At 43.9% G+C, this 18,811-nt stretch overlaps 1 protein-coding gene across 1 annotated transcript; it reads right to left on the bottom strand.

The window, feature by feature from the left end:
• Positions 1-510: 510 nt before the first annotated feature.
• On the bottom strand, positions 511-13,647 carry LOC134180847 (uncharacterized). The gene is made up of 12 exons (XM_062648031.1): positions 13,583-13,647; positions 12,247-13,511; positions 12,060-12,191; positions 7,374-7,496; positions 2,265-2,390; positions 2,041-2,166; positions 1,852-1,977; positions 1,399-1,530; positions 1,214-1,339; positions 1,031-1,153; positions 857-982; positions 511-776 (listed from the first exon to the last, which is right to left on the bottom strand). The coding sequence occupies exons 1-12, from the start codon at positions 13,645-13,647 to the stop codon at positions 724-726; spliced, it is 2,523 nt and encodes an 840-aa protein (XP_062504015.1). The 3' UTR covers positions 511-723.
• Positions 13,648-18,811: the final 5,164 nt, after the last annotated feature.

Here is an 18,811-nt window from a genome sequence, read left to right as displayed (position 1 = left end):
GTGTTTCGTGTCCCTAGTCCCGCAAGATTTGGAATTCAAGGCTATCACGTGGTGCTTACGTGTAGTGCAGTAAAGTACTGTCCTCAGGAGAGGCGTAGCCACTCGCAAGTTGGGGGGAATGGGCGAGGCATGAAAGAACTACAAGAGTACTAGTTGCATAAAAGATTGAGTTTGTGCTCAAAGTTGGGACGCCCAGGCCTGCTCATTCCCCCTCCCTAGCTCGCCTGGTACACGTACTTGCAATGCTGTTGAGCAGTAATGATGATGGTCTCAGTCTGTCATCGATTTCTGGTGAAGTGGTGTGATTGCGTTAGAATTGTTACCGAGACTCTGGCCTAGCAGTCAGCTGCTACGCAAAGTAGGATGTGGTTAACGGCAACGGTAATACCTACACGTTTCCAAAAGAGTATTGAGCAATTGACGGCAAGCTAGTGCGCATTAGCCACGAGCCACCCATTATGAGTGAACCCAGGCCTAGACTTCTGGGTCTGAACTACCAGTGTAACATCATAGTGAACATACATATCATCTTGTCACTAAAACGAAAGAGTGCAACAGTGTACAAACTATAGGCTAAGATATTGTCAAGGTGCAAGCTCCATGCAATCCTATCCATACCTAGAGAGTTTGTGCGACATGCAAACCAATCCCATCGATTTTAATAAGAACATGCACAAGCAAACCGTAACACATAATTATAATCAGCAAAGTAAGAATATCATGTCAGTCACTTGCATTTTCATTCAGCCCTTCAATTCGTTCTTTGAGACGCTCAGCTAGAAAAGAAATAGAAAGAAAGAGTTATCGTTTAATAGATTTATTAATTAAAGAATGAATGTATGACATGTTTTCTCACCTTCCCCTATTTTGCTGTGACCAACTTGAAATATCGTCTTTCGTATCTCAAGACATTTCTCTAAATGTAGACTGGATTGGGACGCTTCTTTCATAGCAAGAAACGACGTAGCAAGGTAAAAATGACCTGCAAAAATACGATCAGAAAACGAACGACGAAAAGAGATCAACGCACAATCTGCGATGTGATGACTAGTAGGTAGTGTGTCTTGCAAAAATGATAAGGAAGATTGCAAATGGGTTATAGACGCTTCAAGTCTTGAGGCCTTCATTTCATACGAACCTAACCTCATCGTATCTACACACATTCACATTACAACCAGCTGATGTGACGAGGATTGATAATCAATTAACTTACGAATTGCAATATGAAGAGGATTTGGAGAATGACTTTCTTGGTCTATTTTTAGTGCTTCCAAACACAACTTTATAGCTTCTTCATAACACCGTTTCTCGTCATGGTCGCGAGACAAGTAATATAAATCTAATTATTAATTCGATTGCAGTAATCCAACTTCATGTTAGAGCGAAATGTAAACTAACTTGCAGCAACGTCTTCGTCTCGTCGAGGTGATTGATGTTGTTGTTGCAGCAATTGTCTTGCTTTCTCATGCCACGATATGGCTTCATCGTAGTTTCCTCGTGATCGACAACAATTGCCCAAAAGGTTCATATCTGTAACATGGTAAGTTGCAATGAACATTAGTTCACAGGAAGTACCATCACTCAAGAGCAGACCATCCTTGAACAAAAATGCAAGCGAGACAATATTTTCATTCCATGAATGCATCATGCTCAAAGTCTTGCAAACGTTGCGGTTACAGGCTCATAACTTAAATTTAGACATGGATACTTAAGCAGAGATTAACATTAGTTACTGGTGAGTTTGAGGTACCTTGTACATTGCATGTAAATGATCACGTGATGCACATTGGGTGAGTGAGCGCGGTCTACCGATCATTACGTTAAAAAGAAAGTCTAGACTACTGTACTCACACACGGCCAATTGAGAATGTGACGACGGTAATGATATGCTTGCAATAGCCAACGCTTCTCTTGCCAATTTCCAAGCTTCATCTTTTCTGTCAAGTAAATCGTACGTAGAGGAAAGGTGAGATATAGCTAGGTAAACATGTTAATATTAATAAATATGTATTTATATCTTTTATGACTCACGATTCTTACCAAGTGCCAAGAAGGGATGAGAAGATGAGTAGCATGATCGGCTGATTGTGACTGCCTCCTCCAATAAACTCAAACTTTTCTCAAGTTTCCCGCTCTCTCTGTAGCAGTAACCAAGATTCATGAGAACTAAAATAGAAAAGATTGACTTATAATTTCCATCTTTCAACTATGCCAACATGTACAATTAGGAAAGCGAAAATCGCTGCATCTTTCCATTTACGTACTCGTAGACATTTCCACTAGATTCCCGTCATCGCAACGCCTTTGCAACTCGAGCGACTCTACGTATGTCTTTATCGCCTCGTTGTATTTCCATCCTTCTCGATATGTGAGACCAAGGTTATTTAGCACTACAAAACAATCATAATATTCAATTTTTTGTAAATTAATATAATCTAGATTCTTTCATTTCCAACCATACTATTGACTAATCATCTTGTTTGCCTTCTCTTTCACCGCGTTCATAGTTCAATCTCTTTCGATCACTGATCTACTATATTCTATATCAACCTTTCCTTAATGTTCCCATCGTGTGCAAATATTTCAATTTGCGACATTTTGTGACAAAAATCTGTTAATACTCTTTACACTCAATTCTTGCTTTAATAATAGAAGAACTCCAAAGGAAATACAAACTTATTTCAAATTGTAGGCTTCATCGTGAAACTTCGTGCTGCGCTACTTTCAGGCAAACTGTCGCTTTGGTAGCCGCGAAAACGTGTGTTAGGTACGGATCATGTGGCAGGCTCATACATCAGTAGCTCTAAGCTCCGCCTACACCAAATCAATTGCCTGCCTAGCTCAGTTATCTTGCTGGCAAACTACACGAAAACTACACGGGAATGGTAACTATGGATGAATCTTGTGTTTTAAGACCCTGCAAAGGCTCTTTGTAACGAAAGTAGGATGCTAGAGGCCGTTTTCTCCCTACAGACATGATCCTCTCCTCTCACAGATGTTGAAGCTAGAGCAATGAAACTCAATTGCAATTAGCATCAGCCTTCGCTCTATTGATTCATGAGAAGAAACACGCATAAGATTTAAGTATGTCAAGGAGGCGTAGACTTTTCTCTTCGAGAAACCTGCGTAGGTGGACACGCCCCTTCTTGTTGTTCTCTAGTCGTACGTCCACGTCAATTTTGGTAGCAGTTCGGTGTGCTCAGCTTTGGCGATCAGCACAGATTCTAGATGTGGCGATAGAGGATTGGATATCCGGGAATGACGAAGAAGCGGTATATTGCCATGGTCACGAGTCTACACACTGTTCAGGGTGGAAACAACTTACGTTCTACAGTACCATCTACACCGTCTACATCAATGCGGTTTAACGCAGTTAGACAGAGTTAACTTTACCCCGAAACGTAGCGCGAGCATCGAAAAGAAGTGTATATGCGTAGTCCTGCCGCCGCAACCGTGTCATTGCGCTCATAGCCTCATTGGCAGCCAACGCAATTTTGCTTTCCAACCAGGGCTCTGGCACCTTATCGTTGATCTCTCCTCACCTCGTCTGGCCAGCGTCAACGAAGGCATCTCTACGGACCTATGCTCTCTGTCCTATGTTCGTGTCGATGAGGCAGCGCGGCTTCTTTTGCAGCTGGGTCCTGGAGCGCTGATGGCTAAGCTTGACATAGAGAGTGCCTACCGCCAAATCCCGGTACACTCAGATGACCTCAACGTATTGGGCGTGCGCTGAAAGGGCGTCGTCTACCTTGATCGTGCTCTCTCCTTCGGTCTTCACTCGGCGCCCAAGATATTCTCGGCCGTGGCAGGCGCTCTTCTCTGGATCATGTATCGCAGAGAGATCACATCCGGTATTCACTACCTGGACGATTTCCGTTTTTTCGGAGAGACGAACTCAAGTGAGTGCTCAGAGAACTTTGCTCTTCGCACGTGCAACTGCCGCGGGGTTCCAGTTGCCGCAAAAATAGCTGAAGGGGCCTGCATCGTGCCTTGAGTTCCTGGGGTTGGACATCGTTTGGACCGGGATTCGGCCTAAAAATACCCGTGCCCTAAAAAACAGAAACAGAAGCAAGTGGCGCATGCGCAGAGGCCCGGGGTCTCGACCTTCGCGCCACGGCCACACTTTCTCACCTGGCAGGTGTGCTGTCGTGCAGGAACATCTCAACGAGTGAAGGTAAAGTTTCAATTGCGCTCGAGTAAAATTTAACTAAAACACAAGATCCCTCCAGTGTTAGCATAACTGGGGGGCGTTTCTTTCACTTACTCCAGCTAATCCAGATTAGGTGGATTACATGGATGACCTTTGCGTGCATTTCTTTCTTCTTCTCGGAGATGCTGCATTAGCTAATCCAGCTCATACAGCCGATACGCGGGTTAGACGGACTAGATAAGATTTGCGCACGCTCAATTGTTGATAGCACTAGAAAATAAACGGTCGATTTAGCAGAGCAGCCATTCTCAACCTAAGCAGTAAGGAATTAGTCAGAACGCTGACAGTTTGAGACTCGTTTCCACACGGCATATCCATCTTGGCGAGCCAAACTCAGTGCGCATGCTCATCACATCCAAGACGCTTCTTTGCTTCGCTCCGTCTCTCATCCGTCTACCTAATCCGACTATTCTGGATTAGTAATCCATCTAATATGGATTAGCTGGATTAGGTAAAAGAAACGCGCACCTAGCTATAGCCCAATTATTTCTTGGCGTCGTCATAATAATAGCGGACTGTACATACGTGTGAGGACGAAAGCTGTATATAGTAGGTGCATTAGCCTTTCTTCTATTCTTGATCTGCCACTGATTCTACCGTATCATTCAATTAAAAACCAAAACGTAGGCGTGTCTGGTAGAATCGTGAAGTCTAGGCCTCAATTTCTAGAGGTCACGATACGCCTCTGGGTATGACATCATTCTTCTCACGAAAACCATGCGCTGCCATTCTACTATAAAGATAAAAATTTTGACGATTGCGTAAAAATTCTCAGTTGCTTGAGAAAGAAGAGAAGAACGTGTCCATATATCTGCCGCATGTACGTCAACATCCGTCGAACGTCGTTTCAAATGAAGGCTATAAAGTAATATTCATTGTGAGTAACTTGTAGCTGGAGTAGAGTTGAGTTAAAATTGATTAATACTTTTCTATCGTCTATAAACAGTAAGTTGATCTCGTAGAGATCCGTAACTAACTCTATATAGAGATGTGCTATTATATTGGTACATGCAGTTTTTCCTCATTCCTAACCTCTAACTTTTAAATCGCTATACTGTAGCTGTATACGATAAGACTCGGACAAGCTTCTGGTTTTCTCCAATGCTATAGATTCCACATTTCTTTGTCTATCGCTTTTACAATGTACATTGTTGGATGTCCATATAGACTTCCAGGTAGCGTTCTTTGAAATACACTTATACATTTCTAGTAATAAATGAAACTTCCTCGGGAGACCCTTCGAATAAAAGCTACGAAGCAGTAATTATTGCAAGTCGATTCTATCTAAAATAGAGTTGAAATCAATTTAACCTTCAAATTTTCTTTTTTCTGTATAGACAATAGATTCATCTTAAACACTGGAGCATGCAGATTGACCTCTTCGTTAATCGATTACCAAAAGTTTTGAAGTTTTGAAACTTGATAAAGCTAAAACTGATATATTTTAGTTGCAACATGCCTGCAACTATTCTAAATAAAGAAGCATTAGAAGTGCAAACCCTCGGCCGGTATGCACCTCGGAGGTAATTCGTCGCGCTGACAGAACGTTCTAAACAACACCAACCGCCACGCACAGCGAAAGTCCTAGAGCACATACGAAAACCAACTTTGGGCTAGATAGGTGTACAAAAGACGCAGCACTGATTTGTATTGAATAAAACACGATTTCATGCACTTACAATGTTTTGGGCTTACAGAAGATGACACTATTGATGGAACAAGCATAATGTTACAGCCTTTGCTCTCTAGACGTCTGGTTCTTTGCGCAACTTCTCTAGGCGTATGATTGATTGTGCCGCTTTTGAGGTCGTAAGGAACCACTATGGGCGGTTTTAGGCGTGGGATAGGTAACACCAGAGCCAAAACCAATTAGATGTGGGAAAACATGAACGTTACAAATGTGTAACTAGATTATAGACTCGTAACCAGACCTCCTCCTCGAGCGCGCACCACTTGTTTTGTCATGTGTCTTTAGTTCTCCTGGCTAGTGGAACAAAAAAGCACGTGCTAAAACACGTGGAACGCACGCGAGAAGGAAGACTGGGTACGAGTCTATGTAGATTAGGCGTTGTTTCTAAGTGCTAAACCCTCACGTATAACAAAACAGCTCTCCACCGATTTTCTAGCTCACAACAAACCAGACGTCTGTTTGTTTGTATAGCTTCGCTAGACGTCTGGTATTTGTCGTAATAAGGGAAACATGAACGATACTACAAATGTAGTTGTTTCAAAGTGCTGGAACAAGCCAAATGTTACAAGTCGGAGAGCCTCGACGCTAGGCAGGCCGGCCATCTTCGCCTTACGTGATGAAGTAACGCGCGTGATCATTGTTCTGTTCGTTGGTGGGAAGCTTATGTTACAAATGGAGAGCAAACAAGCAGCTCACCACCGAATTTTCAGATCACAAGAATGTAGACGTCTCCTTCTTTTGTGCAGCTTCTCTAGGCGTCTCGTCGTTTGTGCCGCTTCTCTAGCTAGACGTCTGATTGATGCCTACCAAACAAAGAGAAGAAAGAGGAGCCTCATGATGACATCACGTTCGTTTTTTGGTCGGTAATGACACCACTTCTCCTCTATAGGTCGGAATAGCTTCATTCGCATCTGCGCTAATCGAGCATCAATACGGTCGCGCGGTCGGTCGGTTGGTCATCGAACAATTACTATACCATTAGCCCGGATATCCGGGCTTCGGGTAAAAATGGCGCCTGTATATAATTGTGTCCCTAATCCCCGAAGCATGGCTGAGATCTTGTACCAACGAGGAACTAATCGATAGACCACATTTAGTGTTAACACTTGTGGAACCATTAATACGCACTCATGCATTGACTATGGATGTATGTACCATTTCATTTTATCAATATCAAAACGCATGCCCACATCAATTTCCATTCTCATTTTGGTTAACCTCAAAGTAAGACGGACGAATACGAGTATCAAGAAATTCTATTGATATGGCCTCGATGTAACTGTAGAGTAGAGTTGTACATGTACATTGATGTACAAATTAGTTTATGGAAGATAACGATGTAACACTAACATTGAGGTGCAGATGTAAATCCTACTAACAATATTTTACTTTATTAATTATGCAGCAAATTCTTATTTGTGTTACGTTAAATTAGTAAGAAATCAGATTCTAGCAGTAGAACAGAACACATACCAATTGAAATGCTTCTATCATCTACTCCCCGTTCTCTCGTCCAAATAAGCTCTTTAGTATACAGTCTCTCTGCATCTTCAAAGTTTTTCATTTGCATGTAGCAACTTGCTAAACGTCCCAAAGCTGTAACAAGAATGTGGTAAATAGACATAGAAGTAGCACAACACTAGGTTAAAAAAAACAGATAAATAACACAACTGGATTAAGATCTGTCGACCATTCTTACAGATGATTTATACCAGTTAATATCAATTTCATTACATTTAAAATTATGGCAATTCGTAGTGTGATCTACTTAATTAATGTCACTTAGCCGCGTCCACACTAGACAACAAACGATTGCGATCCTATCAGGAATGCGCGAGTGTCAACACTGCACTTTGCAAACGATACTTTCACATTGTCGCAGACTTTTGCGAAGGCAGACAGAGCACCTTACGAAAGATGGCGCGTAGACTGCACCACCGGCTGACTGTGCCGTCTAATTCTATCTAAATATACTGATTATTAGAATATAGCAACGTAACCCAAACTCGCTAACGCTCCCCAGTCAAATCTACGCAGTCAAACCCAACACCGGTCTACTGACCAATCACGATTACATATTATGTCACATGATTTTACGTCACACACCACTTATCGGCATCACGTGACTAATAACCGATGTGTAGGTTTGGTTTCCTTGCTTGTGCAAAGCGTTGATAGTACTTGATACAGCGACGAAAGGTAAGCGAGAACAAAGATGAGTGAGGAGGGTTATGCTTCTACTACACTCGTACCGTACGTGAAGATAACGCCCACTATTTCTAATTTAATTCAAGCGATCGCGATCCGATGTAAATCGAATCCACCTCTCGATGTGGATCGGATGATCTATCGCGATCAGATCACGATCAAATCGCGATCCAGTTGCCATTGTGGACATGGCTCAATTAACACAAATACAACTATTCGTAGTGTACAACATGTAACATTGGCACTTCCTAACTGCGTCGTTACTTACGTTGATCTTGCAACGATTATGTTTCATGTAGTTGGAAATAGTAAATATTGTGAAACCTCACGTGTGCGAGAACAAAACATCAATTCGTCTTATTGAAATGTATTGTAAAAACTATAATGTTATGACTGTTGTTGACATGGGAAAAGAAATGGAGATTGTAAACTATAGTATAAATACTGTACGCTTTAATCGTTGTCATGACCTATAGTTATACCCTGTTTACACGAGCGCTTGTAAGCGGGCCAGCCCGTGCTGGCTCGGTTTCTACGGTGCGTGTAAACACGGGCCGATCCGTGCCGAACCTTGCCGAGTCGTGCCAGCTCGGCTTGTATCCCGTTTACACGAGCACTTGTAGGCAGGCCAGGCCGTACTGACTTGGGTCAGCTTGGTTTGTAATCGTCGTGTAATTACGTAAACGCCGGCCGAGCCGTGCCAGCTCGGCTCGGTATTTCTAGCCGCGCCAGCGCACACCAGCCCGAGCTGGCTCGGGTCAAATACATCGTGTAAACTCATAGTGTGCTGGAAAACGGGCCGCGCATGCTCATTTAGTAGTCTCGCGTAGCCAGACTTCTTTTCGAGACGTCATATTTCTGCGCGAAAATGATACAAATAGCCTTGAATTTCCAGACCAGAGAGCGCGCGAAGAACGCGAACTCTAGTCTGGACCAAGTCGATACTAAAATGATTTTGGAAGTATTTATCAATAGCGATGCTAAATGGTAGTTGATTCCTTACCTTCTTCGGATCTTCATAGTCTTGTATATCACCAGGTAACTTCGCCGTCAGATACCTTCACCGGACGAACTTCGCCAGACTTGCCGGAGGGAAAGTCTGGCGTCGGCGCGAGGATCGGAGCCCTTTCCAAGTACCGTAAGTAAGAGGCTGATGCGGGCGAAACAGCTGCCGTTTAAGTTGCGTTTATTGTAACGTTGTGTTAACCATTTACTAGGTTAGTAGTGCACACGCCGACCGTTAATTACACGAGTGGCTGCGAAAATCCTGCTAGACTGCTGCCAGGGATTCTTATGTACGACTCAAACGCTGTACTCTTCCACCTTCCAAGGGCTTTGATTGTGGAATCGTCCAACCCTCTTGCCTTCGCTGTCGTCGCTGCGCCAATGCGGAAGCTGTGGCCTGTAAAGCCTGTGCAGTCACGTCCGGCTTCTGTGAGCGCACGTTGAACTTCTCGGACCAGCCTATTGCGCGAGACTGACGTGCCATCGTCGTAGAGAAATAAGGGGCCTTGCGCGTTGCCTCGGAGCACCATGTAGCTCAGCAGAGCAGCCACTGGGCAAATTTCTTGTTTCAATCGACCCAAAAAGATGTTTACACCTTGACGGAACGGGTCTGTTTTCGATTGCTTTAGGTGAATGCGCACCACAGACGGAGTGACATGTGAGTCGATGCTAACGTCTTGTGGAGCCAGGTGAACAGAGGCGTCGAATGCTGCTACGGAGCTCACGGTAAACTCTCCCGCTCGCATAAAACTAAAGAAACCCGTGCAGACTGCAGACCATAGCATTGCAATTGCTACAATGACCGCAACACGCCTGCAGTACCAAGTATATAGTACATCGCGCGTATAACTCCGCCCTTAGCTACAACGCGCGCAACGGCACTGCTAGCGCGCACGAATCCGGGGTGGAATCAACTCTGTCTAACGTTGTTAAACAACATTCTAACAGCGTAGGATCGTTTTACCTAGATCAACATATCATTTGTAAATGCCATAAGATCTCATGAACAAAGCAGAGACATCTGCAGTGTTTGCAGCGATATCTTGGTGGACGGCATGAAACGACGACTCTTTGATTCTTTGGCAGACCGCTAGCTAGTCTAACCGCTCGACTGGCGAGACTACCGCTCGACCAGTTGTCAAAGGTGATGGTCTAGCGACGCTGCTGTCCATGTCCTGTCACCGCAAGCTTGAAAATATCGAAGAACTGAAGCTGAAACTAAAACTAAGATGTGTGAGTGCACCAGAGTCTTTCTGGCGTGCACTTAGCCGCCCACGCGGGTTTCACACGAGCGCAATCAGCGTTAGTGCACTTAGCATAACCAATTACTGCTAAACCAATCAGAATTTACAACCGACATTCCGGCTATGAGGAGCTGATTGGCTTAGAAGGCTATTTCCGAAATCATTTTAGTACCTACTTGGTCCAGACTAGAGGTCTCGCGTTTCGCGCGCACTCTGGTCTGGAAGTTCGAGGCTATGATACAAATAGAGTGGAGCGAGACGAAGACTTTGTTAGGGAGCGACCATGATGAGCAAGAAGTTTAGCGTTTGAACTCTGTTGCCGCATGTGCGCAACAATCGCCTGGCGATAGACCTACAATGTCTCGTATATGTCCTACGCATTCTCGATATGACTGTTGTAAAGCCGTAGAGAAAAAGAGCGAGCAGCTTGGCTTTGCAAACGTGAGCTATCGCGAGCTATGTCAAGCTCAAGGAACTAACGCACGTTAGTTACACGCATGGGCTTCCTGCTACGAAGTGTGTCGTGTAAACGCGGGCTGGGCTGGCACGAACTGGCGCGGCTCTGGGTCTGGCTACGCGAGACTACCAAATGAGCATGCGCAGCTCTAATCCCGGTCTCGGTACAGTACATATACCGTTGACACAACGTATCTGGCCCGGATCAGCCCGGGCTGACCCCACCATTCCAGCTGGGCTGGGCCAGCACGGCTCGGCACGACGGGCGTTTACACGTAGCTTTCAAACCGAGCTGACACGGGCTGCATGCATATGCCGGCCCGCTTACAAGTGCTCGTGTAAACGAGCTATTATATATTCACTACTATACCATGCTACCGTCCAAGAAAGAACGTGATGGCCACGAGAGCTCCACAACTCGAGAGTGATCACTCGAAGCAAGCAAATCTGTCTTAAAGGAGAACTCTCACCAAATACTAAAATCTGTTGACAAAAGATACAAGGTATCTTCCTGCAGGAAACCTACGGTCAAGACAGCCACGGAAGCAGAGAATCAGCAACGAGTTGTTCAGACGATTCAACGTCTAGACACAAACTCTTACCCTCTCGAAGCAACTACTTTAGGTTTAACCATACCAAGTGCTCCTGACGCACCCAAAATTCAGCGAGACGTGATCTATGAGCTAATCCAAGAAGGGTCTCTTTCTGAGGTTGTATTGCCACAGTCGATACTTGAGTGATAAATTTAGGGTCCCAGTTTGCTTGAGTTAATAAATCACAACTTGACACCATACGTCTCACAATCCTTACCTTGAAATGTTCACAGATATCGGTCTTCCTTGCTAACCAACAATCAGAGTTACGAACATGCTACATACGGGTACTAAACAGACCTATGCAGGTAATTTCAATGCTTTATTTCTTCGTTACGGTAAACTACTGCAGTAAACGGTTGCAAAAAGTTGTGTCATGAAGTGACATCGTTCATCTGAGAGATAGTTGATTTTGGTGAGAGTTCTCCTTTAACCCTAACACCAAACGCTAGTGATCTTAGTTCGATTCAATGAAGGTTAGAACGCATCGTTGACCACGGTAAGAATATGATGAAAACAAGCGATGATTTCTGAATGGCAATTAGAGTGACTAGACGTTTCCTTTCCTCCGTACTAAACATCTATCCTCGAGTTACTAACCTATAATTGCCTTAAACTAAACTTTCTAACTTAATATTTCAACATCATCTTACCAGCACCATATAGCATAGGAAGAGAACTGTCGTCGCCAAATGCTTGCAACACTTGCACGGCTTCTTCAAAGTACGGCTTCCCCATGTCAGGTCTACTCATTAGATCGTACGCATCACCAACATCCATCAGACCTGAAATATCAAATTGTAAAAGCTAAACTGTAATTATATGTTAAATTATACTCACTGTCGCTCATTTCAATTGCATCGTTCATACTGCGAGTTCCGAGTACACGACGAATTTTCAATATCTCTTCACCTAAATGCTTGGCTGTTGGAATGTCGTGCAAATGTGTTGCCAACCAACAAGAAAACTTCAAGAGCTTTAGACATTCTTGCTGTATACATTTAGATTTCAAGATGTGATCACAAACGCTGTAAACGTGTGGAGCCAATGCAATCATCTTGCTGTTGTTGAGGTTGCGTCTCATGGCGATATATGAATTTGGCAACATGTCTTGCATACATTTTGTCAAACAAATAAGAAAAGGTAGGAATTTGTCTCTTCTCTTCATGTGGCTTACAACAGACTGCTGAACAAGCGCATGAATGTCACACGTGCGTTCCTCGTCATTCAATGTGAGCAGAGAAAAGTCGTCGGACAGAAGATATAGAGAGACTTCAAACTCATTTCCTCCGATCCTCGACTCTCCATCCCGCATCACAGCTGCACGAAGAACATCAGTAGGAATGGCGCTCGTGTCCATCAGAGAAGTAAAACTGAGAATTTTCTCTGCAACTACGGACCTTCTTGCCACTTCTTCTAGATCGAGATCCCATTGCATCGGTGCTTCCCTGTCGACTCTTAGTCTTTCCTTCATATTCTTCAGCTTCTCTTCATCACTCGTACAAATGTCGCACGATTTGGCCAGTGAGGCGACGTCGGCATCTAGAATTTGGTCGATCCGTGCAATACCCAAACTCGTTAGCTTGTGCTGTAGATGTTCCAGTCGCCAACCACGTAATATGTCCTCTAGATCATCGACTGGATAACGCACGTCCTCTTTATTCAATGACAGTTTCTCTCTCATCTCCATGTAAGTAACCCCTGTTTTCTTCGTCAATGTTGCAACACGTCGAATGGCAAGTGGCAATAGCTTCACTTGTCCATCGGTCACTATACCTTTGATCTCCTTGTTTTCCTTATCTGACATCTTCCCGTCATCGTTGCATTTTTCAGCCCAACGGCAGAAACACTCGACGGCTGCGTCTTCATCCAACTCTGGGAGTTGAATCACCTTGCCTTCTTGCATTAGCACGTGATCTCTGCATCTCGTCGTAATGATAACGTGAACTTTCATGTTGCAAGAAGGAACAATACGTCTGATGACGTCTAAATCATCACTGCTGTCGTAGATCAACAATGCATTTCCTCCACGCTGACTGACGAGATCTAAAAAGCGCGCATTCATTTCTTCCAATGATTGACTTGCAACATCATCTTTCTCACAACTTAGGTGAACGATCTATCACAGATACAATTGTAGAGTCGAAATTGAAATTGACGTTTTCATTTGTCTTACATATTTTTGAATTGAGTGTCGTAGAGATGCGCTTGTTCTCGAGCTGATGAAAAAAACTCCTCCATCGTATGCCTTTCTGTAAATCCTTGCATAGGTGGCTGCTACACATGATTTGCCAGCCCCACCTTGAGCACAAATGCACTACAAACATAAAAATAATAGTCAAGTACAACTCACAACTACTACCTAAACAGAAACATTGATTGTTTTGTTACCATCAAACGACAATCATTAATATCGACATTCACTGCAGTCTCACGATCTCCTTTCCAAAGGTAACGCCACATTTTGGTGATAATTGTGTCCCGACCACACGCATGAGGAAAATTTCTCTTTGCCAGTTCAATCGGAAAAAGTTCTGTAAACGACAATGTAGTTTTTTGCTAATACCAATACAATAAATTGTAAAACCTTTCCGCACTGGCTTTCCCTTGTCTTGTGGAAACTCTTCGGGTGCAACTAGCCGACGAGATCTTGCCTCATGTGCTAACTGTGCAATTATTTCTATCATTACATTAACAATAATGACAATCAATTTATTATAATATTTCAACCAGATAAAATTGGTACCTTTGGTTTCTCTCTTGTGTGGATCTGTATACAATACATACAAATATTATTCTTACTCTAGTAAACAATACATTCCTTCATTTGATAACCTGGATGTTTATCCGGTTGCATAAGATGTAATATTTGGTCATAACCACCAACTTCCAACAAAGTATCACAAAACTTGTGAAAAGCTTCGTTGCCTCGATAAGGTAAGATGTTAATCAATAGATAACGTGCTCTTTCGACGTCTCCACTCATTTGCTTCAGTTTGTCAAATTCCTCTAGTGTCACCTGATTCGTAGTCAGTAACTTATCAAGAATGGGTTCGACTGGGAGAATTTGCACCAAATCAGAAAATAGAGGAAGAATCCATTTCTTCCATAAATAGTCTGGTGATCTAAACCAAGCAACAGTGATATTATTTAAACTTCAGGTCATATACGATTTTGAGCGCGTCACTTAACTGGAGCCTTTTGCATGTATAGAAATTTCTTGTCGTTACAAACATCTCGGGATGTATTATAGAGTAATTATGTTAATGTTACTATAATGTAGCTACGCCTACTCACTTGACTATTTAGAGAGTACACACACAACTCAATACATTGCTTTTCGTCTACTGTACGATCCTTGTGTACTTCTCCAGCCTCTCGTCTAGATTTGGTGGAGAACCGATTTGTTCTGAGGTTAACGTTTTTCAAATGTTCAAGTGCTTAGCTTGCCGAAGTCGAGAAGCCGCACAGCTCATGCTCGTTCACTGACCGTTCGTTCTGTACGTCAGTCCTGACCCCATCAGTGGCCACGACGCGAGTGAGTCTGTTCGTCGCTCATTAGTCCCCGTTCTGTTAGATAATTTCTGAAGAAACGACGGAGAAGACTTCGACAGTTGGCTGTTCCATGTTCATGCTGTCTCGGATCTGGAACGTTGGACGCCAGCACACCGTTTACACCTCGATACTGTCGCGCTTGCTGGACGCGTTCGTGCCGAGCATCGCGCTTTTCTGTCGACTGCAACAGCAGAAGGAGCTACGTGGGACAAATTCGAGGGTTTCTGCGCAATCAGTTTGGTCCAAAAAACCTTCATTTCCTTTTACGCGCAATCTGATGTCTGTTCGACAAGTTACTCAAAACCCTGCTTTTATAAGTTTTGGTCTTAATTTCGTCGTACCCTTCTTCAACTCAACAGAGCTCAAGATGACATCTTACCAGAGCTGACTAATGTTATGCGGTTTCAGGAAGTTCACCGTCCAGAGATTCAATTCGAGCTTGAACGCGACCAACCGAGAGAAGTTCTGAAGTTTTGCAATCTGACACTAATCGGACATCGTCTGCGTTTTCCAACAAAGTTTCGTCTTCCGTTGTACTTCAAGTTTTGGGTTCCTAAGCCCGCACATTTGATAGTACCTGTCACTACTGTCATAAGTATACATATACGGTCAAAACATTATTGATTGCCGTAAACGTCTTGCCAGAGCAATCAAGTCGCACAAGTCGTGTCAGTGAGCACCTGCCAATTCCGTGTTACTACCAAACTATAACACGGATTCTGTGAACAGCCACACAATACAAGTGTTGTCAGCCCACGCCAACCACCGTCCTCCGGTCGCAATCCTGTGTATGTCCTTCACGACGACTCTTCTCTGGCTTCTCAGCCTTCTTCTTCCGTTCCTGTCAACACAATTACTATTGAAGGAAATGCACCTGCAAGGTGTGTCATCAACTCCACATCCGCTTCTTTAATCGTTTCTAGCGCCTTTGTCGGTCTTGACGTCAGCCAATCGTCTGGTGTACATGGCAATCTTATCGCAGCAAATGGTGGTCAGCTTGGTGTCGTAGATAAGATTGATCTTACGCCTTTTGTTGGTGGCATAAAATTTCATCATTGTTTCGTGGTTATTCGTGACTTTGCATTTCCTATTCTTTTAGGATCTGACTTCTTGCGCTACGTTTACGCACTTATTCTGTACGGTGACGGTACAGTGACGTTTCAATCACCTCGTTTTAGTAGCACAGTCACACTTCCAATATTTAGTGTCGCCAACGATCAAGTCCGCCCTGATTTTTTAGTTAATCTTAGCAGTGGTTCAATCGGTCGTCTTTTGTGTTGTTCTTACCGTCTTGCACTCTTCAACCGCTATTCTAGACCCGACAACCGTCACACCTTTTGGTGTTGCTGATAGCGATTTGTCGTCGGCGTTGTGCAATGATGCACACTCCGTCGTGTTCAGGCTTTGTCGTCAGCTCGTCTGCTTTGATTAACAACTCACTTTCGTCTTCACAACAGTCTCAACTGAATGCACTTCTGAGCAGTTATTCATACGTGTTTGCGCAGCATTCGGACAATTTGGGTCGTACTAGTGTGCTAGCACATCACATTGACACTGGAGATCACTCGCCAATTAACCCGCCTTATCGTTTACCTTCTTCCAAGAGAGATGAAGTAGAACGTCAAATTGAATTCATGATGCGCACAGGAGTTGTCTGCCCATCCCGTTCGCGTTGGGCTAGTCCCGTCGTGTCGGTAGATAAACCAGATGGCAGTCAGCGTTTCTGTGTCTACTAATGCCGAGTGAATGTTTGCACCAAGAAGAACGGGTATCGCATTCCTCGCTTTGACGACAGCTTGAATCTACTCTCTGGTACGCAGTTCTTTTCCAGCCTTGACTTTATCTTATGTCAGGATACTGACAGCTTCCTCTCGCTCCTGATGACATTGAGAAAACCGCCTTTACCACTCCTTTCGAGTTGTTTGAATTTCCCACCATGCCGTTTGGATTGTGCAACGCTCCCACTTCTTTTCAACGGGCAATGGATTCTGTTCTCTCTGGCCTCAAATGGCGTTCTTGCATCGTGTATCTTGATAATAGTCTTGCTTTTCTACTGATTTTGACAGCCATCTTCAAGATTTGGAAACAGGATTCCAGCGCCTCCGACAATATAGTCATTTGCGCACAAAGAAATCCGATATCTTGTGTACGTGGTTATGCCACACGGGCTCCGTGTCGATCCTGCTAAAATCGATGATGTTACTGATATTGAAATCCCTACGAATTAGTCTCAACTCAAGTCATTTATGGGTCTTATGTCACATTATCGTCGCTTTGTTTCGTCATACGCCGCTACTGTTGAGCCTTTACTTTGATTACTTCGTAATAGCATGCCTTTTCAATGGTCTGATAACCAACAGCATTCTTTCGATAAACTCAAACAATTTCTTACTTCAACACTTCTTTTTTCATCCTGACTGGAGCAAACCATTTCTCCTGCAGACGGATGCGTCTAGTACTGCTATTGCAGCTATTTTTTGGCTCAGGTCTATCCTGATGGTCGTAAACGCGTCATTTCGTACGCTAGTTGTCAACTGTATGCATCAGAACGCAAGTATGACACTCGCCAACAGGAATTACTCGCAGTTGTTTGGGGATGCGAAATCTTTCGTAAGTACCTTCTCGGAGTTCAGTGTACCGTGGAGACCGATCACGCTAATCTTCATGGCTGATGTCCGCCAACCATCAAACAGGCCGTTTAGCTCGTTGGATCCTTAGGCTTGAGGAACTTGATTTCACTATTTGACATAAGCCCGGCCAAGCTAACACGAATGCCGACGCCCTGTCTCGTTTGCGTCTAACGGTAGCGTTCCACAATCATCGGTTGATGCACCGATTATAGTTGTCGCTCTCGAAATTGTCGATCTTCTTCTCGATGACAATCGTTTCCAACAGGAATTATCCGCTGCTCCATGCCGTCATCGATTTCCTCAAGCATCCTGAACACCCCATCGCCTCGACAGAAGTCAAAGAAGTATTGCGTGGTAATGGTCACATTACCGTTGATTCAGATACCGGTCTTTTGATGCATACATCTACAAAAAATGGGCGACGTCATTATGCTCCTATCCTTTCGCCCTCTAGTTGGCTGGCTGTGATAAAAGATCTTCACGACCTTCCCATGTCTGGTCATCTGAGATACAAGAAAACTTATCATTGCGTTCATATTCTCAGTATTTTTGGAAAGATATTGGTCAAGACGTCAAAGCCTTTGTTCGGTCACGTTTGCCATGCCAGTTGCGTAAACCACCGCTACCACGCCATTCCGGTCAACTCCAGTTATTCAGCGCTTCTCAACCTTTGAAGTAGTGGAAATCGACATCTTCGGTCATCTGCCTTGTACTACTCACGATAACCGCTACGTTGTCGTTATTGTAGATCGCTCTTCTCGCTAGACGGAACTCGCTGCGGTACCTGATATTCCTGCAACAACTACAGAGGCCGATGTCCTTGTTGATAAACGTGGGCTTTAGCAAGTCGACCGGTCTGGAAATGAGATATTCCGTAAGAACGTCGGACAGTTTACGTCGAACTCGGAAAGGACTTTCATTGTGATTAGTGAGCTTGGGAGAAAGACCGGTGTCATAGGGAATTTGACATACCCTGTTTGTTGAAGGGCTTCCGATGAAGAAAGACAAGGCTTCCGTCGGCAAAGTGAACCGGATGATGACTGTTATCGTAATAGAGTTTGTCATGCCGATCGGCCGACTCTTGATGAGCTTGAACAGTTGCATAGGCGTCTTTGATCTTTTGGATCTTTTGGGTGAGAGACAAACAGTAATGATAAACATCAATGTCCAGATCGCATGGAGTACGAGCGAGAACATCAGTTGGAAGGCGTGGATCACGA

Source organism: Corticium candelabrum, chromosome 6 (assembly GCF_963422355.1).
Source record: "Corticium candelabrum chromosome 6, ooCorCand1.1, whole genome shotgun sequence".
NCBI lineage: Eukaryota > Metazoa > Porifera > Homoscleromorpha > Homosclerophorida > Plakinidae > Corticium > Corticium candelabrum.
Note: the sequence above shows the minus strand (reverse complement) of the source record. Positions and strands in the feature narration are given on the sequence as shown.

Bases quoted from the DNA above. Each gene is read 5' to 3' on its own strand.
- LOC134180847 (XM_062648031.1), bottom strand. From the start codon at position 13,647: ATGGAGGAGTTTTTTTCATCAGCTCGAGAACAAGCGCATCTCTACGAC. The intron at 13,512-13,582 runs GTAAGACAAATG...CGTTCACCTAAG, and splicing joins GACACTCAATTCAAAAATAT to TTGTGAGAAAGATGATGTTG. The intron at 1,154-1,213 runs GTAAGTTAATTG...GAATGTGTGTAG, and splicing joins TCCTCTTCATATTGCAATTC to ATACGATGAGGTTAGGTTCG.